We start from the raw sequence: 26,127 nt of genomic DNA, 5'->3' as shown, positions 1-26,127 counted from the left end.
CAGTCACAGTAAAATTTTTATGATATGTAGAAGTATAATTTCTTGTACAAGGAACTACATACTAATGATATGTAGAAGCATCAAAATAGATCATAACCACAATATGTACTAGGCACAAACAGTCAAACTAAAAAAGTGATGATATGTACAGTATAATAAAAGGTAAAAAGCACCAGCATAGTATTAACAATTCATGATATTTAACTGTCACCCATATGTAAAAAGCAGAGACATCAGGGTATTTAGCTCAAGGACAGCACATTTGTGATAATTCAAAGATGAGTATTGTTAATTTTGTTTTTTATTTATATTTTCAGGAGCAAAACCCACATTGAAATGGCCTTCAAAGAATCTTATGGAGCCTTGACTCGAGGCGTTGACACTTTGGACTTTACAGGAAGTTCCATTCCATGTGAATTACTCCTGATCGGGGAGAAAGCCTTCCCTCTGATCGTGAGTACCTCTGGCCAAGTTCTCATCGCAGCTTCTCATTATGGGAAGGGTCGGATCGTGGCCATCCCTCATGAGTCCTACCTCCAGAGCCAAAAGTTCTCAAAGCTCCTCCTCAATTCTATCCAGTGGCTGAAACCCTCAGCAGATGCTCTGGTTGGAGTCCAGCCTAACTTTAACTCCCTGGTGAAGACCTTCTCTGATCATGGCATCAAGGTGAAGTCTACTGGTGAGCTTCTGGAATCCTTTGGAGTGTATTGCATGGACGCCTATAATGCCAATAAGAAGAAAGAACTTATTGCATTTGTGAAGAAAGGAGGCGGTCTCCTCATCGCAGGTCAAGCTTATAACTGGGCCTCCAAAAATGGCACAGAAAAGGTCTGCTTGGAATTTCCTGGAAACGAAGTGATCAATGTGTCCGGCATCTATTTCACATCCAACCACGTTGAGGCGGGAGTTATCTCAATCTCTACAGAAATCCCAACTTGTCCAGTGCTTGTTGAGTGAGTGAAACAAAACCTTATACTTACAATGTGGAGATTAACAATGTAATTAACTACTAAACCAATTATGTAATTTTTCTTTTCTATGTAATATGTAGAATCTGATTTAGGTCAAGGTGCTGGTGAGACGTTTTTCAACTGCTTATGTGGAGCACTGGTGATGTGTGTGTCTCTCCCAGCTCTCTTTATCAGGCCTTGGAAGTAGTTCAACCAGCCCACACAATCAGTGCACTTAGATGCAAGTACTGGAGTGGGATAAGTAAAACGGACCCCTCTGCAATCAAACACATTTTTAACTGGTCCTAATGGCACAAAAATTGTTTTGTAAAAATGATTTTTAAAGAAATTGTTTTATGATTGTATTATCTTTTGAATAAATTGTACCATTTTTTTTATATATATTACTTGACATCGTTTCTTATCTGATTCTATCCATTTTTGTGATTTATTATTTATGTGGTTATGGTTTGTGCACAAAGAGTGTGAATACCCCCTCTACTATCCAGTAGGCGTTCCTTTTTCCAGCTTTATGGCTAGATAGGGACTTCCCTTTACTTCTTCAACATGCATTTATAGCATTACGGCGGGCGGTGCTTTCAGCACCGCCAGCCACAATGTTAAAAATGCTGGATGCACCCGCCACTGTGGCGGGTGCATCCTAATTCGAGGCACGGGACCTCCGCTCCTGTGGTGGACCGTCCCATCCTCCGACAGGATGGCGGACGGACTTTGTCCGTCCGCCATTCTTATTGACCCCTTAATTAGGATTCCTTAATACAAATGTAGAAAACACCTATAAAAATTGAAAACATTCATCACAAATCATTCCATTAGGTTAAGACATTAGAGACTTAAGGGCCTCTGATAATGAATGAATATTATATTTAATTAAAAATGGCCTTAGAAAGCGGCAACCTGCATTTTGCAATGTGGAACTTGCAAATATTACATGGTTGTAATCGTTATCATTCAACTGACATAATTCAGCAAAATCTCTCCTTCTTAACACTTTATCCCAAATACCAGTAATAACGTGTAGCACATATTAATTCTCAAAAGGATCAATCTTCAGGTACGGTGAGAAAGATTATAAATTAAATATGGTTAGGGTACATTCCCAAGATTGCTCTCCTGTACCACCAGATTTTGCATATTTAATAAGCAAAGGGCAATATCTCTGTCCTGTTTTATATTATAGGAGATATTTTTATATGACTCTTTAGAAAATATTTGGGGAAACAAAAGCCCCATTCAAGTCTAACCCTTAATGTTTTTTTTGCTAACTCAAAGAGCTAAAAGAAGGCACTCTTTTTGTTCGGAAGGGAAGAAATTACAAACTTGGGGGCTGCATGAAGTGTGATTGATTCTACACCCAAAAGCAGATTTCCCCATATCAAACAGCGTCCAGTACCAGAATAAAAGTTGGTGTTAATCCAAAGTCCAGGCGAAAAAAAGGGAGAACTACTAGTGAATTTAAACCACAAATCTGGCAGAAAATCTGACATTCTATTGTCTCAAAAGAGTGCCAAAAACCAATATTCAACACCCCAGAGGTGTAAATTAGGACTCAAGGAATTTCGACCTACTAGACCAACAAAGCATAACTAAGAGTGGGTGGAACGTGCAAAGTTTCACTCTACATAATTCTGCGGAGTTGCATGGAAACTCTGTAGGAGCATGCGGAGTTCCGCGAGCGGGAAGAATCAGCTTGTCCCGCTGTGCACACTGATTATTAGCACTGGGAGCTTGTTCCACACTGCAAAATCAGGGTAAACACAACACAGTGTGCCAGAGGGAGCGTCTCCTTTCCTTTGGCTCTAGTAGATTTTCTTCTTGAACTGCAGCTTTTCACCTCGAATGGTTGTGACTGCCCCGATTGAGAAAGAAACTGGGCCATTCGCCGGTTAGCGGAGTCTTGCTGGAACTCCTGGGAGTGAGCAAAACTCCGCCAGCAGAGTGAATTTATTGTCCACCCCTAAATATGACCAAAATGATGTCTCCAATATGATTTATATAATCTATGAAGGAAGGGTGCTTGCCTGACAGTAAGCTCTGCTTGAACAAAGATCAGCATGGTAGTCATCCTGGCCATCACTGGAGAATATTTTACCTCAATATTACTTTTTCTAATTTCTCTATTCTCGGGTACCAGATTCACTTCCCCCTTGTTCCTGTACCCTTCCTAGGGAAAGGCAAAATTTGGCTTTCAGACGACGTTTGTAGGCCAATGGGGGTTAGGTGCATTAAAACCACGTCATCAGCATACAGCAAACAGCCAATAGGCATATTTCCAATTTTTTGCAGATCCTGCTGCATCTGACCTAAAATACCTGGCAGTTCATATATTCATATATGTATATATATAGAGGTAGATCAACAGGGAGCAACAATAAGCCCTGTTTCAGACCATTTTAAGTTGTAACTTTTCTTTAAAGACTGTGAGTTCCTCCCATGAGAATCTGGCACCTTGCATCAGCATGAAGTTCAATGATGAGCCTGAAAAGATGCCGGCTAACTTCCAAACCAAAAGCTTTCTCCACAGAGCTCAACAATTTACTTTATAGAATGCAGAGGAGAGTTTAAGGAAGGCCGTATACACTGGCATACGCAGAGGATATTTCTCAATAATCACTTGAAGAACAGCAATATTATCGATAGTGCTATAGTTCCTCTTAAAACCAACTTGATCGAGGGGAATTATATTCTTTTCTTGAACCCATTGGTGAAGATGGAAAAGTAAACTCCTAACAAAGAGTTTGCCTGTTGGATCCAATAATTCAATCTGTTTGAAATTAGAGGAGATTTGGGGCTCTTTTTATAAAGAGGAAATATGATGCTGCCCCTTCAGGAGGAAGGGATTAGTCCCATTTGATGACAATATGCAAAAATTGGGATAAGAAATAATCCCCACGCTACAGCCTATTTTTTAATAACTGCACTGTGTATCTCATTATACCCCACCGCTCCAGAAGGTATGGCATTTTTTATAATACTGGCAATCTCTGCTTGCGAAGGAGCATCATACCCTTTAAAACAGGGTCAATGTCCCCAGAATTGCTAGAGTACAAGTTAGAAATATATCCCACCCAAACATTTCCAGGGGTGGGAATATCATGTGATACTACCTTAGAGTCACAATACTCTGCCACCAAACGCCAATACTTCTTTGAGTCACCAGAATTTGTGGCCTCCATTAAGTTAATCTACTTGACACCGCATTGTATCGTACGTCTTGCTCTAATATGTAGATTTAATGGTGTTTTAGATGGGAGAATCTACAACCTTGGAACCTACATTACAAAAAGTACCCATATGAGTTTGAAAGAAAGATACAGGGTGGTCCCAAAAAGGTTCATTGGATCTAACACATGCACTTTGAATTTTAGAGCTTAAGGACGCAATATTCTTGCCTGTCCAAAACGTATTCCCATTTGACCTATTCAAGCCAACCTCACCATTTGAAAGGTTTCCTGGTGTTAATTTCTGAAAGCTACCGTACCCACTGTGCCATGATTACTGTTAGACAGGGGTCTCTAGTTGGCAGTGAGATTCACCCAGTCTAAGCAGGGCCCTATCGTTCTCGTCAAACTAAGCGACTTACAGGGCTAAAATAACCCCTGTTCACCCCCTTGGTAGCTTGGCACAAGCAGTCAGGCTTATCTTGGAGGCAATGTGTAAAGCATGTGCTCACACAGTAACACAGTGAAAAGGAAAACCATCCCAATTTAGAAACAATTAAGTATGTTTATCTAAACCAAACAAGACCAAAACAGCAAAAATCCAACATGTAGTAATCAAAATACAAATGCTACAAAAATGGACCTAAAACACAGTTCCATAAAGTCAACAGGTCCGCCCTGCGTTATCACAGCGTTGTGAACAAACAAATCCAATAGTTCAGGCTGACCGCAAGGTTGCGGGCCAGCGATGGTCTTGGGAAGACCCACAAACAGTTCCTTGGAAATGCAGGGCATCGGGGGGACCTTGCGATGAGCTCCAAAGAGGTGGCATCAGTGGGCATCAGTTCAGGAGCTTGGTGCAGGAGTCGTGGGACCCTTGAAGGCACATACATTGCAGATCGAACTCCGTGAGGTTGAAGTCAGAAACGCTGCTGTCGGCAGGCACTGGAGCCGTGGTGTGAAGCGGAGAGGTGCAACTTGCAGTGCCCTCAGGTCACGGTGCAGGCAGCTACTCCATGACGGCGCTCAGCCCAGCGGTGTCGGTGAGACCAGGGCTGTAGTGCAAAGTGGGGCAATGCTCGTTGCGGTGTTGATGGATACAGAGCAGGCAGTTTTATCATCTTTGCTGAAGCGCTGTCGTCCATAGGCCCAAGGCTGTAGTGCACAGTGGGGCCTCAGGTCATGGTGCAGGCAGTGGCATCAGTTGACAATCTGGAGTTGAGGGCACTGGCATCGGTGGACCAAGGCTTTGGTTGTGCTTCACCTCCCCTCCCCCACCTGAGGGGTGGACTTGGCAGAGGTGGGCACACCTCTCTTCCTCACTTGTTTTTCCCACCAGCTCTCTCACCCAAAAAGGGGGTCAGAATCAGTGGGGATCAGTTGCTGAAAGCAGCAAGCAGCCTGGGGAGGCTCACAAAGGTGGCAAGCCTTTGAACCTTCCCCTTCGTGAACCCTGCCCATCCTGAGGGAAGAGGCTTGGCACCTCGTCCTAGAATGTGCATTGTTTCAGGCCCCAGAGAGCAGCAGACTCTCACCTCAGGGGTCAAGAAACATGTCTTGTTGTAGCATTTGAAAGCAGCCATGCAACCTGGACACTAGTGGTAGGTTAGTTTTCAGGGGGGGCATCTCTAAGATGCCCTCTGTGTGCATTTTTCATTAAGTCCCACACTGACATCACAGTGGATTTAATGTGCTGAGAAGTTTGATACCAAACATCTCAGTTTTCAGTGTAGCCATTGTGGTGCTGTGGAACTCCCAGCACCATATACTCTTAAAGGCAGCACTGCACTTACAATGTCTAAGAATGGCCTTAGAAACTGTAGGGGTACAGGGCTTATGCACCTGTACCCTCACCACTGGTATTGCACACCCAGCTAGAGGGATGCCTGATCTATGCCAGGGCAGTGTGCTGTAGGCATGGCACATAGAGATGTGTGCCATGTCGACTCTTCTCTTTATCTGCACCAAAACATGCAGCCTTCAAGGGCAGTGTGTGAGTGTAAGGGTACAGGCTCTCCAAGGGTCTCACAATAAGTGTTGCAGCCCTTAGAGGTCACAGTGCCCTGGGTACCTGTGATACCATTTACCAGGGGTTGACCTGTGGCCAGAGATGCCAATTGGGTTTAGGCTTCAATGCAGTTTCATTCTTTTTTGTGCTTAATTTGTGAAAGAATGAGTGCCAGTGCTTTAAAGTTTGTTCAGAACAGAAGCCCACGGCCAGCTCTACTGAATGTCAACATTCACATTGCAAAGAGCACCGTCTTGAATTCTCCTCATGCCTCTTTAATACACCACAAGACTCTCCCTTTATATTACTCTTGCAGATTCCTACCTTCTTGCCTTTTCACCTTTTGTCTGTCTTTCTTATCCTCTTTTTTTCCTTCGTCTCCATTTCTCCTCTCTTAAGATATGTTAAACTTAAGACCAAACTTAAGTTCAACTGAGACAAAATCCTAAGTTTACGACTTTCGGTATTCACAAAATCATTTAGGAGTATTAAAGTTAGGATTCCTAACTTTAATACTCCTAAATGCCCTTTGTGAATACTAAAAGTCATAAAGTCAGGATTTTGTCTCAGATTACTTTTGTGAATCGGGACCAGGGCTCGGGACCTTGTCAATAGGTCCTATCCAGAAGTCTAGAAGTAAGATTGTGTCTTTCTGTGCAAGGGGAGGACTGGAAAACTAACATAAACATGACAGAAAGAAAAATATTCTGTTGTTCTCCAAAGTGTCAGTATTATAAAGTTCTGTTTATTGTATAATCTTGTGCTGATTTTGTTGTACTCTCTGGCACAATTCACTAGTTATTCTCGAGATCTCACACACTGAGATGACGGTGTTATTGTTGAAATTAGTGCCCACTTTGGAAAGGCTGATGGCTCTGAATGTGTTGTTATTTGTTACAATGTACAGTCTTTTTGTCTTATATTATGCACACTCTGAGGATGTTTGCTGTTTCTCTGTTCCACAGTACACAATTTAGAATGACTGTGTTGTTGTTTCCCACAGTACACACTCTGGAATGAGTGTCTTGTTGTTTCCCACAGCGCACATGCTCAGATGATTGTGTTGTTGTTTCCCACAGCGCACATGCGCACATGCTGAGATGACTGTGTTGTTGTTTCCCACAGTGCACATGCTGAGATGACTGTGTTGCTGCTTTCCACAGTGCACACTCTGGAATGATTGTCTTGTTGTTTCCCACAGTGCACATGCTGAGATGATTGTGTTGCTGTTTCCACAGTACACATGCTGGGATAACTGTGCTGTTGTTTCCGCAGCACACACTCTGGAATGATTGTCTTAGTTTTTCCTACAGCGCACATGTTGAGATGGTTATGTTGTTTCCCACAGTGCACATGCTGGGATAATTGTGTTGTTGTTTCCGCAGTACACACTCCGGAAAGATTGTGTTGATGTTTCCCACAGTGCACATGGTGAGATGATTGTGGTGTTGTTTCCATAGTACACACTCCGGAATGATTGTTTTGTTGTTTCCCACAGTGCACATGCTGAGATGATTGTGTAGCTGTTTTCCACGGCGCACACGCTGAGATGACTGTGTTGTTGTTCCCCACAGCACACATGCTGAGATGGCTGTTTTGCTGCTTTCCACAGTACACACTCTGGAATGATTGTCTTGTTGTCTCCTACAGTGCACATGTTGAGATGGTTATGTTGTTTCCCACAGTGCACATGCTGAGATGATTGTGTTGCTGTTTCCACAGTACACATGCTGGGATAATTGTGTTGTTGTTTCCACAGTACACACTCAAGAATGATTGTGTTGATGTTTCCCACAGTGCAAATGGTGAGTTGATTGTGGTGTTGTTTCCATAGTACACACTCCGGAATTATTGTTTTGTTGTTTCCCACAGTGCACATGCTGAGATGACTGTGTAGCTGTTTTCCAGGGTGCACACGCTGAGATGACTGTGTTGTGTTTTCCACAGCGCACATGCTGAGATGGCTGTTTTGTGTTTTCCCCAGCACACATGCTGAGATGATTGTTTTCTTGTTTTTCAGACATGGGATTGACATAATCAAAGATATGAAGCAACTTCTAACCGGTGTTACAGACCTGGACATTACTAATGGAGGGTTACCCTCCCAACTCTTGGTCCATGGCCTACTGGCTTTCCCTGTTGGGCTTGATGATTCTCATCAGTCATTTCTGGCTGCAGCACACTATGGTAAAGGGCGGGTTGTAATTGCAACACATGGGGACCAGCTAAAAACAGTTGGTCTTAAAGCCTTCCTCCTCAATGCAGTTTCTTGGCTCGATGCAGGGAGAAAGGGGAAGATTGGCATGGTGAGCAGGCTGATGAGACTCCATGAACTTCTCAATGCGAACAACGTGGCAAGTGAATATTCTGACCTGGTCCCAAGTCTTAGCGTCTACTGCTGCCAGCATGACAGTGCTAGTGAGGTGCAGAAAATCCAAGAGTTTGTGGCTGAAGGAGGGGGCTTGCTCATTGGAGTCCAAGCCTGGTCATGGGCCACTGACAATCTAGGCAAACATGCTGTAGCAGAATATCCCTTCAATAAAATACTCAATACATTTGGAATCTCTGTTCTTGGTCAGACCTGCACTGCGAAAGCTTACAAAGCTATGAGGCCCGAAGATGCGCAACAGGTGTACCACTTCCGAAGAGCTCTTTCCACGTTCCTGCAAGAGAGCAGTGGGAAGGTGGTTTCAAATCCATCTCAAAGATCTCAAATCAAAAAACTAGGGCAAGACTGTGCTGAGTTTGCAAAGCTTCCAGGTGAAGACTCTGCAATGGTCCACTCTATTCACCAAATGTTGAAGGATCTGCTGCAACGCCTTGGGGTTCCGGAAGTAAGCGAAAATAATTCAATTAGAGCCGACTCCAAACAGTTCCCGCTGATTTCTTTGTCAACACCTCTCTATGAACATTATCCTGAGTTGTTTGAAGTCTGCCAGAACCCTAAGTTGTCCGACTTACCTGACGTCAAAGTGTGCCTTGATGGCAACAATAAAGGTAAGGCTAAATCCAGATCTGCAGTTGCTAAATAATTGGGCTTAATCTGGTTGATTAGAAGGAAAACTCTTCTCACTCAGGCCATTATATCAGAATAGCGATTCTTCTGATGTATCGTCTAATTGTTTCTTTGCTTTTATTATGGTTTCTTCTTCATATATTTTATTATTTTACTCGGTTTTATATATTGTGTTTCGCCTTAGATTAAGCTGATTGTGATTCCTATTGTTTTATTCCAATTTACACTTAAATGTCTTTGTATACTTTTATGGCTTTGTGCCGAAATAATTTTATTTTGAACTGAGCTGATTGTTGATGCATCAAGAAGTCCCAGTAGCTCTCTTGTCGCTTTGAAGCCCACAATTCAGGTGGTCTCTTCTGCTGGTGTGGCAGGAAAAGAGAAGAGGGTGGATCCCTGCAGTAAATCTATATGGCCCAGAGTAAATCCCAGTAGGACAAAGGAGTTGGACATTAAAAAAAAAGACTCTTTGGAAGCCTTACTGGGAGTCCTGTTAGATACAATAATTGATGCCATTGATATTAAATTGCAACTTATTTTTGATTGGCTAGTTGCAATGGAGACCATGTTAACCATAGGTCAAACCTTCACAACATCTTCTGTAGTTCCACTGGTCTTCCTTCCCCATGTGGCTACCTCCTCTGTTGTGCCTTCACTGCTAGTGGTGGGGCCCAGGGTGCAAGAAGAGAAAGTTTTAATGGTGTGGCTCTAGTTTTACAACCCCCTTCCTCATCAATCATTGCATTGAAGGATAATTCATCCACTTGCCGAACACATGGGAGGAAAGATTGACTCTGTTGCAAAGGAGCTAGGGAGACTCAAATCTGGTGGTGATAACTCACACAACTTAACTCGTCGACCAGTGACTGAGATCCTAGGTAACTCAAGAGCTGTAAATCTTCCCCCTCTTAACAATGATGTGCTCATTAACCAGTTCCATGCTGATGACGGCCCCGTCCGTCATGCATCACAGTGGGCGTGTGCTGATGATGGCTGGGGGCCGTCATGAACCCGTCCATTAATTAAATTGACTGCACAGGCGCAGAATAGCGGCCGCGCCCAAGGGGTTAACTTTCCTCCAGTGGCTACCCCTTATGTTTTGGTTCTTGGCAATGCCCCCCACCTTAAACCATACACTTCTGAAAACGTTCTTCAATTGAAGAATAAAGTTACCCATTGGCTGGGGTTGCTACTAGTTTCAATCTTTATTTTGATCAATTAGACCATCAAAGATATACAAATAATCACAATCATTTTAAAGCATTGGTTAAGAATTAGGCATGGCAATGTAAAAATAGTCCATCAGCAATAAGTTGAGTAAAATGAGTGAAATAAAATAAAATGTAATAAAATTGTTATGAGCCCAACTCCATTTTCAAGATGCGGGTGCGGATAAACCACATGGCTGTGAGGTATTTCGCCAGTGCAAAGACAGTTGGAGGTGAAACTTCCGTTTTGCAACCAAAGTTTCTGATAAGGGGACAAGACAGTATTTTCTGATGACTTGGTAGGCCTTACAAAATAGAACCACATGTAAGTCACTTTCCACAGCGAGAGCACATGCCGGGCATTGCTTTGTAGTTGGTGGCGTTGTCCAGGAGCTGGTGAAAGACCTAAGGGGCAGTGTGCCGTATCTCCACTGGAGAAATAGCTTCCTGGTCAAGACAGGGGTCATCCCATCCAGAACCTTCTCCAGGCAGTAGGAGTCTTTACTTTGGATAAATAGAGTCGTCAATGGACCCTCACACTTGCTGTCTAGAGCAATAGTAAGTTTTATGTCATAATAAGCCTTCAACAGAACTTTGCGTGGCATCCTGGCAGATGCGTTAGCTGGGTCAGTCCATAATTTGGGGAATCCTAAGCTCTCAAACGATGATTTTATGTATTTTAGCCAAGGAATCTGCATGGCTTTTGGTTGGGTTAGAAACTCCTTGAGCTCAGACCTGTAGTTGATAAGTTCTTCGCTACTCCATAGCTTTCGCCAAAATGTTAAAGGTTTAAGACCCAGTTCCTCTATGATTGGTCTAAGTCCTAGGTCTAGCCTCAGGGGGAGCAGCTGCGTGCTTGATGGAAGTGCAACCAATTGTCTGATGAATTTATTTTCGGTTGTCATCAAGTTTAGGGCTGAAGTGTGACCCCAGAGTTCAGCCCCGTAGGTTACAGCACCCCGGCCTGGGCTTTGTAGATCTGGATGACTGGGCCCAGTGGACGATGTGTAGATTTAGTCATCATCCTAGTTATACCTCCCGCGATCTGCACCAGTTTTAAGTTGGCCTTGGTCTGATGTGCCCCCCATGTCATGTTCTCATTTAGGGTTACACCTAGATATTCAAATGTAGAAACCCTCTCTAGTCGTGATGAGCCAAGCAATGGATTTGGACGTGTCTTCGGGGTGGGATTTAGGATCATAAATTTAGTTTTTAGAGCATTGATCTCTAAGCCCTCTCCGTAGAGAATACCAGGAAAGAGTCAAGAATTCTCTGAATCCCCATTGTGGTTTTGGACAGCAGTAGGGTGTCGTCCGCAAACAGGATTGCGGGCACCCTGCTGCCATTCAATTTGGGGGCATCGGTGTGTTCAATCCCATTCAGGTGGGCGATTACCCCGTTGACAAAGAGGCAGAACAGGGTCGGTGCGAGCCCACAGCCCTGTCTCACCCCTCTGTCAACGGGGAATCTATCTGTTAATTCGCCATTTCTTCCACACCTGACACGTGCAAAGTTGTTCAGATGCAGTCTCTGTAAAATTTCAAGGATATCAGGTGGAACCCCCATCTCAGCAAGCACACTCCACAGTTTCATTCTAGGCACCAAGTCGAAGGCGGCTCGCAAGTCCGCGAAAACCGTGTACAAGCTGCCCCCCTCGAATAGCGCCGTCCTCCAATAGATGAGGTTTAGGCGGAAAATCTAATCTATTGTGGACACCCCCTTTCTAAATCCTGCCTGGTAAGGACTGAGAGTGTCAGTTTCTTCCAACCAGGCCTGAAGGCGATCCAGCACAAGCCTTCTGGGGCACGTCTATTAAGCTGATGGACCTGTAGTTGGCTGGGAGCAGAGGCGAGCCCTTCTTAAATATAGGAACCACCTCTGCCCCCAGCCAAGTACTAGGAATCTCCATGCCTAACAGGACAGCATGAAATATTGTGGCAAGATAGGGGGCCCAAACGTCAGGCTCCTGTTTAAACAGGTCACCTGGGAGACCGTCCAATCCGGGGGCCTTGCCAGATGCCAGTCCCGCAATGGCTTCTCGCACGTCCTTTAATGTAAACAAGCCGCCCCTACAGTGGATGGGCACACTTGGGAGTGAATTACAAGTGTCCCCAACATCCGAGGTGTAGAGCGACTGAAAGTGCGCCTGCCACACCCCTGCTGCAATATTTGGTTCAATTGCTGAAAGTAAATGCCCAGAGCCCCCATTGACAATTCGCCAAAACTTGCAATAATCCCTGGTAGCTAGGGAACTAGAGAGTTTCACCCACTGGCCTTCCTCCCATTCAATCTTGGCCTGGGCGACCAGTTTCTTATATGCCCGTCTACTAGCCTGTATCTCTCCTCTGCCTTTGCCCTCCTTAATACATAAGAGGAGTTCTCCCTTTGCCTTGCAGCATGCGGCGTTGTACCATGAGGACTTGCAATGTGGTCCCCCCTTTTGCATTGGGCTTTGGTAAAGAGATCATCTGCCATGGTCCTAATAAGATCCTCGTGAGCCAGATATATCAGTTTGTGGGTGTCCTCATTGCAGGTTTCATCAATTAAGACACCCACCTTTTCCAAGATTGGAATTATTCCAGCATAGAGCTTTGGGAGCTTCTCTCGGCTGGCAACTAGTTTTTCCCACCTAATCCTCCTTCTGTTGTTTTCAAGGAGAAGCTCAGGTTTGGTCGCCACCATGCTTTAATCCCTGACCTCCATACCAGGGTGGGCAAAATCTAGTTCTAGAGCATTGTGGTCGCTGTCAGCTCTTTCTGCTACCCTAAAGTCAATAATATGCGACCATTCAGAGAGTTGTACAAGGACTTAGTCCAAGCGGGACTCCCTTCCCACTCTATTGTAGGTGTGTCTGCTTGGTATATCAGATCTGAAACGCCCATTGCAGGCTCTAACTCCGTGCTTAAGAGTTAGGGCAGTAATCTGTAAGGCTAGAGGTGTCCAAGCTCTGGGAGGAGGTGCCACTACGGGGGGAACCTCCCACCTTCCATCCTCTTCCATGGAAAAATCATCCAAGAGGCCTGGTAGGGGCTCCAAATGTGAATTCAAGTCCCCACCAACCAAAAATGGGGTGGCCCATGGAATTTCACTGAGGTAAGCCGATAATTCCTCAATGGTGGGCGATTCACGTGTAATGTTGACCGGCCTTGAATACACATTTATCACTGCAAGTCTGGCTGAGTTAGGCCATTCCAACAAAACCACTAGTATGTCCTCGGATGCCAGGGGAAGACGTACTGCCTGACAGCCCAAATGGGTCGCCACCCACGTTGTGAGTCCGCCAGAGGGACGGCCCCTTCCCGCCCACTTTGTGGGAATGGAAAATGCCAGGTAACCCCGTCGGGAATGTTCTTCCCTCGCCCAGGTCTCCTGGAACATACATACATCCCCGGTATCTACAAAAGTGGTCCATTCCTGTAGATCTAGCTTATTGCCTAGGCCAGCCACATTCCATGAAATTAACTTCAGGAGTGGTGGTTTTGGAGTCGGGACCAGTTTTGGGGACCTAACATTGATACTTGAATTGACCACAAATGTTACCACGGGAGTCCGATCACCGCTAGGGGATCGAGTATCCCTAGGTACCCTTATCTCTGGGTTTATAGGGGGGTGTCTGCATTAGTTCGATTTTTCTTGACAGACTGGCCCAACTCTAAAATTGGGGCAGATGTGTGTCCAGGGCGAATAAAATCTGCCTCCGCACCCTCCCTGAGATACAAGTTATCCCCCGGTGACATTCTGCCTGGACTGTCAATCTATCATATCCAGGTAACTAACTATACCTATTAGACGGGGGGGATATGTATGGTGTTGGAATCTGGGGTGGCGAAAATCAACTCTCTCTCTTCTCCTCCAACCGCCTCCCCCTCTTTGACAAATTTCCCATCCCTCTTCTTCGGTGTTTGGAGGATAATACACCTGTTGGTGGCGACTTGGATAGTAAAAATCTCCTCTCCCACCTGCCTCAGGGGGACTTCCCCATCCCTCTTCCTCATAGGTATACAGCGGCCGGGGATAGAAAAAGGATAGAGGTAGGGACTGAATGTTGGTTCCCTGATCCTCATAATGCCAGCCACAGATATGAGAAACGGTCATGGGGTCTCTAAAGCTAACCAGGACACAATCTCCTTTGATAGTTTTTCTAGTAGTGCCCACCCATGGGACCCTTCTTACCATAAGGACATCACTAGTTATACCCTGCGGTAGAGGTCTATACTTGGATAGGCAATCCAACGCCTTGTTCTTAAGAGAGGCAGTGGATTCTATCAGCGTTGTTTTTAACTCTGGCACCCCCGCTAAGATTACTGTGTACTGGCTAGCCTCCGGCGGCAAGTTCACTACTCTTGGCTTTTTTGTGCTCACTAGAGCCTCATCTGTCAGAGTGACTGCTTTTTGTGGTAGGCTAGAGGCAGGAATGTTAGCCTTAGGCTGGTTAGGACTGGTTTTGGGAGCAGGGACCTGTGGGTGGTTGGGAGTTGCTATGCTAGTACTAGATTGCATGGCCTTGTTTGAGGGGGCAGTTGGTTTATCCTGCTGTACTAAAGGACCTGTGCTTTTCCCCGTCTTGCTGCTGGCTGGAGCACCGCTCTTAGTGTTAGTTTTAGTCGCTGTCCCTGCTCTGCCACCCTTATCCTCAATTTTACTGTTAGTTTTGGGATTATCGGCTAATAGGGCCGTAAATTTCTCAATGTTCACTAGCCTAGCTTCCATTTTAATAAGCCGTGCTTCTAAAGGGCACAATAAGGTTCTCAAAATGATCCTATGTCGTCCAAAGTGATGTCTTTGCCCGAGGTGTCATGGAGATTAATAGTAGTATGTTCTGAAGACACAGAGGTCTGAGACTCTGATGGAATTGCCTCAGCTCCCTCAATATGCGTAGCCCCCATTATGCTTGGTCCTGTAGCGTTCTAATCTAGGACCCTGATCGACACTGTGACCTTATGCCCCTATACGGCTATAAATCCATTTATTCCCTATATTGGCATAACCGATCAAATGCAATATTCAGAAACTCGTCTCTGGCCTCACACGAACAGAGCCACATTTCAGAATCGCTTCCTATGCCACTTCCTTTGCAGCTAATTAGTGCAATGACATAGCAGAAGTTACTATCTAAGATTCCTAGATTAATACTCCGAGTTCTTCAACAAGATAACAACTCAGCAACCTGGAAAGCCACGCTTGCTATGTTTTGATTAGTAATAGAACTCTAATGAGCACTGATAGACAATCACTTCCTAGTGACATCTTTATTGACGTCTTATGTCCAAAAGCTTACGTCAAACAAGGCACCTTTCAGGTATAAATATTACCAACGTTGCCTTAAGCAAATGCTGTCTCGCTGCTGCTGAAGTTGCTGTTATGCTGATGATACCATAGCTGCTATCGCTACTGCTATCGCTGCTAACTAGCGAACGATGGTGTGGTGAACTTAGGAGCTGAACAGCCGTCCCCCTGCAAGAGCCCAGCAGATGCAAGCTGCCCGCGGACGCTGCCCCTCTTCTTCCTCGACGCGCTGAGAGAGACGCTGTCTTTTCTCCTGTAGAGAAATCCAGCTCCGGCGTTTCCAGGCTACCCTTGCGGGTGACTGGGATATCGACCCCCTGAAGGAGATACCAGACCTCCATCATTCTATTCCAGAGGTATGGTGTTGACTAAACCCTTAGAAAGATTTCTTGAAGCAAACCTTGGCAAAACCAACTTAACTTAAAGCTACTTACTTACTCCCCTCCCAAGTTTTAGGATTAGGTTAGGTACACTGGGGTAGGCGTAGTTTGAAGCACCAGTTGGGTATTTTAGCCTAAAGTATATATGAATGTATATATGTTTTATTCGTTTTAAACCATTGTATGGCTAAGAAACCATATCAATGCTTTTACAGTATTATTTCGCAATACTCATCTTACTGTACGTACTTTTTATAATAACATGTCTTGCAATTGTGGCAATTCATTACTCTTGTACGAGAAGAAAGACTGTTCAATAAATGTTACCCTTTATTGAAAACGCCGTCTCTCTATTCTCTACATATTGTGAAAGTAAACTGCACAACCACTGACTGAGTAAAATAGCTGTCTATTGTTCACACGACTCTAGAGATTGACTCTTATCTGAGGAGCAAAGTTGTCATGTTGCACGGTTGTTGGAAAACTGAATCCCTTCTTGTCTGTACCAGGGAAGCTGATCACTTCCTATTCAGAGAAGAAAGTTTCCAGTGACCTCTGAGCTAGTTGGTAACAAACCCAATTAAGTTTAGCATAGTCAGTAGAGGCCTGGAAGATCCGCACTTCTACGTCGATACTACTGTTTATGTTATTCCAATGCGCAGGGCCTTTTGGGAAAATAGGAGCTACACTACATGGCGCCCAACATTTGGTAAGGTGATAAACTAACGCAAGACGTTAGAGTAACTCAGTCGTGCATTTTTCACACAGACCCCTTTCTCCCGTAAATACTCCAATAGACGTCTGGTGAAAGGTTAAAATCCGCCCGAACTCAGTAGGAAGAGATTCCTATGTAAAGCTTTGGTTTATTCAACGTTGAAGGATACAGTGTTCCAAAATATTGTGCACCTAATCTTTGTCTCCTTGGAGACCTGCCCTGCAAAAACCTTCCTGACAATAAAATGTCAGACAGTGAAGAAGAAAGGGAAGCAGCTAGACTGGCAACCCTACTAATAGAGGAAGACACGAGTCTCCTACAGACTGAACCTGATGCAATAATCATCCCGGTACATTTAAGAAAGTCTATAACTCTAAAACTTATAGAAAACGGACTGACACCACAAGGTGGTACAGTGATTTTCGTGATAGAGGCACACGAATATCGGCAGACAGAGGTATTCTATTCATGGATAAACTTTCCAGCGGCAAACGCTAGAACAAAAGAGTTTCACTATTACAAAATAGAGAAACCACCGGATGAGTACGCTCCTTTCGAGGAGATTGAAATCCCATTAAAATACCAAGAACATTTACTTTGGTTTAAAGGCGCCCTAAAACATAATGATCATATTACCAGGCTCGGTCCACTAGGTAGACCAGGAGCAACGTGGCCGGTTCTAGCCAGCTACACACCACATCCGGACATTGCAAAAATGTCAAAGGAAGAGCTGTTAGTACAGCTAAAAACATTAATTAAAATACATAGGCAATTAGTCCAATATGTAATGCGGACTGCAACAGTCCAACCAGCTGGTAATGTACCACAGCTGAACACTAATAAAATTACACCACAGAACATACAGTCGTCTTGGTAAAACACCCATAAAACGGGAACAAATTCCGTTCTGGTTAGCGCAAAAAATCACTCAAATAGAGGCAGTATTTCCGGATACTACCCCTATCGAGAAACACATAATCTTGACCATCTGCCTTCCTATGGGAATCGCACCACACGTGGAGGACTGTGACACTTGGGGTACAGTCTTTACTTCCATTTACACAAAAACACATGGTGTTCCGTCTATGGCGGTAATACCAGATGTACTAAGACAGATTCAAAATGAATACGGCCCTGAGCCTGCTTTAACTCTTGATATGAAATTACTGAAAGACTTCAAGCAGGTCTCGGCTATATTATTAGCCAATATAAAGGGAGAAGCAGCATCTGTGGCGATCCGCCAGAAGTTGAGGGAAACAGATATAACAGATCAACCAATTGAGCTTGCCAGAATCATAGAAAAATGCTATGAAGAACTAGGTAGAGACAGCTTGGGTGGGAAACCAGTAAAGCCCCAACTGCTCGAAAATCCTGAAAAATTATGTTTTAAAAATAATTCAAACACTCCTAAAAAGAGCTGGGATGGAAATAAACAATCCACTCCCAAGGAAAAAGTTTTCCAGTCCAGAGGAAGGTCTCCTCGACGGAGGGAAAGAACTCCGACTCGAGAACACCAGTCTCTCCAGAGGGAGCCCTCTGAGAAAAGATATAACCTTAGAAATAGGGATAATTTGAAAAAACCTGATAGATATCAAAGTATTGATACACGTCCCTCTCGATCTTTTTCGCAGAAATCGGAAAGAAGAGGACGGTCAGACCCAGGAGAGCACACCAAGTCCAAAGACAAGGAACCTGCTCAGAGTAAAAAATCTCAATTTCCAAAAAAGAAGGTAGCCAGTATTTGAGTAATCAACCATGCCGAGAATACTGAGGACACAGTTGAAAAACGGGGAGTGGGCACAGACAATGTTAGACAGTGCAGCAGAAATCAGTATAGCCCGCAAGATCTTGATGAGTCATCTGGAGACAGTGGACACAAATGAATACATTCAGGTTGAAACTGCCGACACCAGACTTAGCGAGCCCCATAAGATATACGAAATAACATTGCGTATAGAGGGTGATAAGACTAGGAAAATAAAGGGTCTATTTTGGGATAAACTCTCAAAAGGCTATGATATTCTGTTAGCTGAAAAAGATTGGCCCCCGGAGTTTGTCAGGGAGTGCCCTCGTGGCGAAGAAATGATTATGCCTGCCTTCTCGAATCACATTCCGATTCACAAAAAATATACTTCTGCAAGGAAATGGGCAGTAGCCCATGCACCGGCATTATATAAAAATCATGTAGGATGGGATGAGGACTCGCCTCCTCACAAAATCCAATTAAAAAGTGAACCAACTGCCCAACGGCAGTATCCCATTAAGCAAGAAGCAAAAAAACAAGTCAGGGAGATCTTAGATCAACTTGAATACCAGGGGGTGATTGAAACATGCACCTCTCAAATGAACAATCCTTTGTTTCCTGTCTCCAAACCAGACAATTCATATCGTCTAGTTTTGGACTACAGACACCTTAATGCATGTTGCAAAACATTTGCAGTACAAAACTCGCATAGTGCTGCACTAATGAACAACATAGTTAGGAAAAAAAATACAACGACATTAGACATATCTAATGTATTCTTTTGTCAAAACATTGCACCAGAAAGCAGGTATTTGACCGCTTTCTCCATAATGGGGTCTCAGAAAAATTTCTGAAGGCTCCCACAGGGGTTCTAGAACAGCCCAGGACTATTCTCAGCCAGAGTAACAGAGTTACTACAAATACATGATGATGAGGCATTATCTTACATAGATGATATCTATCTCACAGACGACGACTTGGATACTCACTTGAAAAGAGTGAACACCATTATACTTGGGTTCGCAGCAGAGGGTTACAAATTCAACTTTAAAAAGTCTCGCATTGCCCATCTGACAGTATTATTTTTAGGATACGAATTATCAAGTGAAGGAAAAAGCCTAGCGGACAACTTCTTAGAGAAGTACGCTGTACTCCAAGCTCCAAAAACGCTGAAGAATTTACAATCCATACTAGGTTTTCTGAATTTCGGAAGAACTTACATTCTAAATTACGCAGTGAGGGTTAAACCTCTCTACGAACTAATAAAACCTGATTTTAAACAAATCAATTGGACTCAAAAACACACAGAAATTTTGAGATCACTGAACAGACATGTTAGCAAAAACAAAATTAGATACACGTGACAACACACGCGATCTTGTAATCTGAGTCATCCCAGGAGGATGCGGATTCACGTACCTAACCTCTAATGAGGGAGAAAAGGTACCAATTTCAATTAAATCTCACTTGTACACACAAGCAGAAAAAACATTCAGTCACACAGAAAATACTGTGAAAACAGTGCAAATTGCATTAGCCAATGAACGAGAACTAGCACACGGCAAAAGGATTAATATCCTCACAGCGGAATCCGCCTTCGAGGCGCTATTCAGCCCAGTGAACCTGCCTACAGTGTCACTGGATCCGAAATGGATACAGTGTGTAGATTCTCTTGGAGCGGAAGATGTGAAATACTATTTTGCCCCGCAATTCAAAGAACTGAATGATTTAGAATATGAAGAAGAATATCCTCTGCCAATCGAACTTCTGCCTCTCCCACAATACGCCTGTATAATCTATACAGATAGATTTGTACAGCATTTCAACGTAGAGAGCAAATCCTACGATGCAGCCTGTGCGATTGTTAAAGGTTGTTGGCTGTGCTGTAAATTCAGACCGAAAATAACAAAAACTGAATCAGTAAGAAACTGTTCGGCTCAGAGAGCTGAAATCAGATCTTTAAAGATGGCGCTTGAAAATGCAGAACGTGAATTCCCGACACTTATCGTGTGCGATTCTCATTTATGCGTCAACTCTTACAATAATAAGCTGCAGAGCTGGATTGAAAACGATTACAAAGATGACACAGGTGCCACAATAAAGCATAAATTGCTCTGGAAACAGGTAGCTCTTTTACAGAAAGAACTACAAAAGACTCACGTGATACACGCACAGAGTCTTCAGCCTGATGGCGTTCACGTTGCAGGTAATTCATTGGCTAATACAGCCACAGCAGAAGCAACTAAACTGGCTTCCATAGCCACAAAAAAGCGTGCAGAAAAATACATAGACGGGGAAACCATGCTGGCAGTAAAAACGACTGTAAAAGGCGACTGTGCAGCACTACCCGTGAACTATCCACTCAATTATGCATACGTAATCGATGCAAACTCCGTTCCTTTTGCTCGAATCCCTGGAGTGGGGGATAGGGTAATTCCAAACAGGGACCGGAGGGGCTTCCTCACACAGGAAGCACACATGGGATTGGGTCTGAGACACCAAACAATCAGGGACTCTTTGAAAGAATTGCAATCAGAGTACTGGTGGCCGGAAATGAGTGAAGGTATTCATGAGTTTGCAAAAAACTGTGAAGACTGCAACAGAGATCGCAGTGAAGAACCGGCCAGTGTAGGGTCAGAAGCACTAATAGAAAGCATCAGGTAATCTATCCGCGCTATCAAAAAAGAGAAACGCGTCCCATTGTACATCATTAAGGCTAAACACATTTAAAAAATGTGGCCTCCAGCGCTCGGCTGACGCCAGAGCGGTTATAAAAGATCTGCGAGTCTTTATCGGCACATACGCAATTGCCATGTTCCATTCTGACCAGGGTCCTGCTTTTAGCTCTCAAGCTTATAAGGAGGCCATGGCCAGCATGGGAGTTGGGTTGCGGTATTCTTGTCCGTCACACCCCAAAGGGAATAGTGTGGTAGAAAGAAAAAACCGGGACATAAAGCGATCTATAACAGCGAAGGTATTAGGTTCAGGCGCTGGGTGGGTCAAACATCTAATAAGTGTCCAAATCAGTCTTAATAATTTGCCAAGAAATTCTCTAAAAGGTCTCAGCCCATACGAACTATTGTTCGGAACTAGAATGAGAGTTCAGGACTTAGATAGTCAAGTATCAGTGGTACAAGATAAGAAAACAGACTTTGACATCAAAGATCGTTTGGCTGTTTTACAGGACTTGAATGAAACAAGAAAATCCTTAAGCAACATAAAGTTAAAACAACAGCCAGCTACCACTGACGAGGCACCACAAGCAACAGCCCCAACAAGGCCTGTCTGGATTCCAAAGATTGGGGATCTAGTCAGAGAAAAAATAGCGTTGAAGAAGGAATTTGGGCCTTCTTACAGAAAAGCAGTACCTGTCTTGGCAGTCACCAGAACAAGATCAGTAGTACTACCGTCCCTTGCTGGTAAAAAGGAGAACAGAGTTGTATCAATCGACCTGGTAAAACCACAAGCATGTGGCCTATAATCAACAGTAGGCCCAGTTAACTCCCAAGAAACAACAGATACCCAAACTTGCAACAATCCAAGAGGTTCAAACTGAAAGACTAATCACATTCGATCAGCCTGCAGTGCACAGAGAAGGACTATGCAATAATGCCATGGAACTTGTGCCTCTTGAGACACAGATTGAAACAGTTCGTCAAGAAACACCAGTCTACAATAATGTGGCATCAGAAAGTGCTACCGAAAGACAGATTGAAAGAACAATCCCAACAATTGACAGAACTGCCTCTGGTTATTTCATCGACTTCGACAACTTTTCCGAGGATCAAAGCAACCCCGAAGTGATGCCAGAAATAAAAAAGACTTTTAAAGAAAAAGCAACTGAACTCTTTCATCAACTGAAGGAAATCTACCTTATTTCCCCTTGGTTAGAGTTCTGGTTCGGTCTAGGTGTGTTTTTCCTCCTGCTTTGGCTCATCATGGTACTTTGTTTGGGAAAATTCATTGAGGGAAAATATAGTACAATGGACACAGCAAGTCAGAACATCAACTTAGTCCTCAAACCACACAGATCATCCCACGTGAAGAAAAGAGAACTGTCAACAGTAAATGTCACAGCCATTCCAATACCCGGTGGGGTAGTATGGGAGAAAACTGACTATGAGATCTATGGTCCGGTTGAGATCCTGAAGTATCCTCATCAACTGAAGGTTTCCTTAAGTGACTTTATGAAACCTAGTACATTCTCTGATGATTGGGACTTTGACAGTATTAATAACATGATGTCTGATTTAGTAATGTTAGCTAGATTCACAGAACATGATATTTACAAGGTTTGTCTAGTTATGAACAGATGTTCTGTTTTACACATTATGGCGATCATTATTTGCATAAATCTGCACAACCTAGAAATGTTTTTAAGTATAATCAATGGGAACATTGTGCTACACCACCTAAAAGCAGTTCTAAAACATTCTTTGAGAAATTCAAGTACTTCTCAGGGTTTAACACCAGTGATGCAGAAACGTTTTATTACAAACTGTTGGATAAAACTGGATTGAAAACAATGCTGACAAACACTAAATTAATATATTCAGAAGCATTTCATGAAAAAATGATGACATTTGGTTTTGATTATTGGAAAAATAACATTGAAACAAAAACCATTTGGGGTACGAAAGATAGGCAGGTACAAGGCATAGAAGCATTATTCAGAACCTGCATGATACCAGAACAAATGATGTTTTTAAATGACACAATTCACCAAACATCCTGTCTTGGCCTAGCTAAGATCAAAGACCTAAACAAACCGTCTATTCCGAAGCCAATACCTGATAATGCAACAACAGATATTGAGATAGACGTAACTAAAATTTTACATTTTAACAGAACACATCCTGATTGGAAAAAGTGGTTAAATCTGGCCTACTGACACAAACAACTGTCAAGATAGATTCCTGAACAGAACACAGGGGTTAAAAATGACCAGACAAGACCCTAGATACTCCCAGAGACAACATCAAGGGATAGTAACAACATACAGTGTAGGGAAACTCTGCCTAGAATGGCTAGGATCATCCACACTGGCTGAAATTAAGCAACACTTGTCTTTACTTAAAGAGGGTGCTGATTTGCGAGATTTTATTATGGGACCACGCAAACAGCGTCAAAAGCGTTTCATAGCGACCAGTATATATGCTGCACACAACGAGGCAAGGAAAGTCACACAAATTGAAACCGCTGAAAAAATACGAGAAATTGATCGTATTGATTTGGAAAAATCCCTTTCTGTAGTGGACAATGGGTAAATGACTCTGTCCTCCAGAATATATTCGTTGGACAATATTGTATCCTCTGCCTTTGCTATAATAGACAGAGACTTGCTTATGTTACAGCATGGCCAGTCACAATTACGTTCTATTGTACAATTAGGCTGGACGCTGCAAAATCTTTGTTCAGGCTATGTGCCTTGGCGTTTAATCAACACAACGTCATTGTTTTCCATTTTTAACCTTACTGATAAACAAATCAGCTTGGCACAGAAAGGAGCAGACTATACAATCCTGAGCATCGAAAAACTTGAGAGATTACCATTGACAATGTCAGAAAGTCCTGTCATTGAATGGATAATACACAGAATTATCACTATTCCGATAACAACTTTCCGATTTAAAAAGTGCCTTGAATACATACCTACTGGCCAGTATGAACGATTGGGTAAATGATATGTTAAGTTAGCATGGAAATTACTATACACACATTTTTGCTATAGTGACAGCGACAAAAATGTATTTCTTAGTGGTGAAAACTGTAAACGTTCACTTAGCGGTATACTTTTGTGCCAGGGTATTAATTTACACGGAGCCTGTGAAGGTAATTCTAACAACCTTTCATGCCACCAGCTTGTCACACCTGCAACGCAGATAGAGCCTTTCTTTATGCAACTCGCGAATGGGAGTTACATTCTAAGAACGGATCACAGATGTTGTGGCCTTTGCCAGGAAAAGCGTATCTCGTAAGCGTAACTTCCATGGTCAAATGCTGTATGCAAGCATTGTTCCCGAGCGGCCCTGGAGACATAGAGACTCCCATCTGGCCTCGTCTGCATTTCTCTTCTATACGAATTGATACTTTAAGCAAAATGAAGTCTGTGCTTTTGCAGACAACAGTGCCCATCACGTCATCAAAAGAGAGGTATGATCTCCTAGTTGCAAGGACAGCTACGGAGGTTCATGACCTTTTATCAACAAATTGCCCCGTGCATTTCGTAGAAATGTTGAGCCAACTCCTTAACATGTCTGGTGCCACAGGCATCCCAGGCATATTTAAGACGGTTTTTACGGGACTGCTAACACCATTTCAAGCAATTCTGGGAATCGTTCCAAATTTTGTCCACTCTGTTTTTGGCGGCATACCCCTATTTTTGGGACTTGTAGCAGGGATTTTATTTTTGACCCTCCTGCTTCGATATGGCAAGCCACAGCTCAGACATGACTCCTATGGGAATGGAAGAAACAATCCTAGCAATCCGCTACCGGGACAGAATAACTAGAGTCCTTGGATTGGCCAGGCTGAGAGATCTAAACATGACCTGGTTCCTTTCATTCAGACCGATATGGCAAAACTGCATCTTACCTGTACTACGATGTATGCTATGCGGAGATGAGTGCGTGTTGGACACCTGTCTTGCACTTCCATCAGCAGTACCAATGGATATCAATACTTTGCTAAGTCCGATAACGGCTCACGCATTGTGTTGTCCCCAGCGGCTACCAATCCTGATGACGGCATTCATTGAGACTCCTGTGCTACGACTAGGTGGTAACAGTGGAGCGAGTGACAAAAGCAACATCACCCAGGTACGACCTTCTGTGAGCATTGCTGATCCAGCCTTTGATGACAGCAATCATTCTCACACCTGCCAAGTTTCAGCACTATCGAATTTGGTCGAACTATCACCTGATTTTGTAGACCAATTATTTGACAGCCTGTCTGATATGATGTTCTCACCCGAACAGAAACAATATCTTTAGAGAAGCATTCCGACACACAGCATTCCCATGAACTCTGAATTCGGCCTTCAGTTTTGAACAACAAAAACTGCTAAAAGCGTTGGAACTCTATTTTCCCCGTTCAAGCAATAATTCTTTTGAATTGAACACTTTTTAATATTCACCCTTTTTCTGGCACAAAAAATTCTTTGCTTAAGGTAGAACTATTCATAGAGAACAGAAGCTTCTACTTCTATTTTTCAATACATCTAGAGACATAATAATTTTACACCAGCCTCTAGCACATTTTACTGCAATGCATTTATATGTGATGAAATTATCTCGCCCTTCCTTTCTGTTTTCAGAGATATTTTCATGTGTAATTCTTTTTGCAAAATCGTTCATTGATTTCATATGCTATAATTTTTGAATGATTTCTATGCTTCAAAAACGTACAGTACCTACATTTTCACGTATTACAAATACGCCTATTTCAAGTGCATATATGTATTTTGGGGTGGGCAATGTTACACATGCATCTTATTGCTCTAGTTTTAGTAATTTGATGGACATGAATTCGTGGAGTGGGTGTAGCGTTCTAATCTAGGACCCTGATCGATACTGTGACCTTATGCCCCTATACGGCTATAAATCCATTTATTCCCTATATTGGCATAACCGATCAAAT

At 43.3% G+C, this 26,127-nt stretch overlaps 1 protein-coding gene across 1 annotated transcript in view; it reads left to right on the top strand.

Moving 5' to 3' along the window:
- Positions 1-26,127, top strand: part of LOC147693347 (TRPM8 channel-associated factor homolog) — a 171,546-nt gene that overhangs the window by 47,489 nt on the left and 97,930 nt on the right. Inside the window, exons 2-3 of the mRNA XM_086933678.1 lie at positions 318-953; positions 8,161-9,137. Coding sequence (XP_086789804.1) covers positions 337-953; positions 8,161-9,137 — 1,594 coding nt within the window. The 5' untranslated portion in view covers positions 318-336. The remainder of the gene's footprint in view (positions 1-317; positions 954-8,160; positions 9,138-26,127) is intronic.

Source organism: Lissotriton vulgaris, chromosome 8 (assembly GCF_964263255.1).
Source record: "Lissotriton vulgaris chromosome 8, aLisVul1.2, whole genome shotgun sequence".
In the NCBI taxonomy this organism is placed as follows: domain Eukaryota; kingdom Metazoa; phylum Chordata; class Amphibia; order Caudata; family Salamandridae; genus Lissotriton; species Lissotriton vulgaris.
This window is presented reverse-complemented; position numbering and strand designations above follow the sequence as displayed.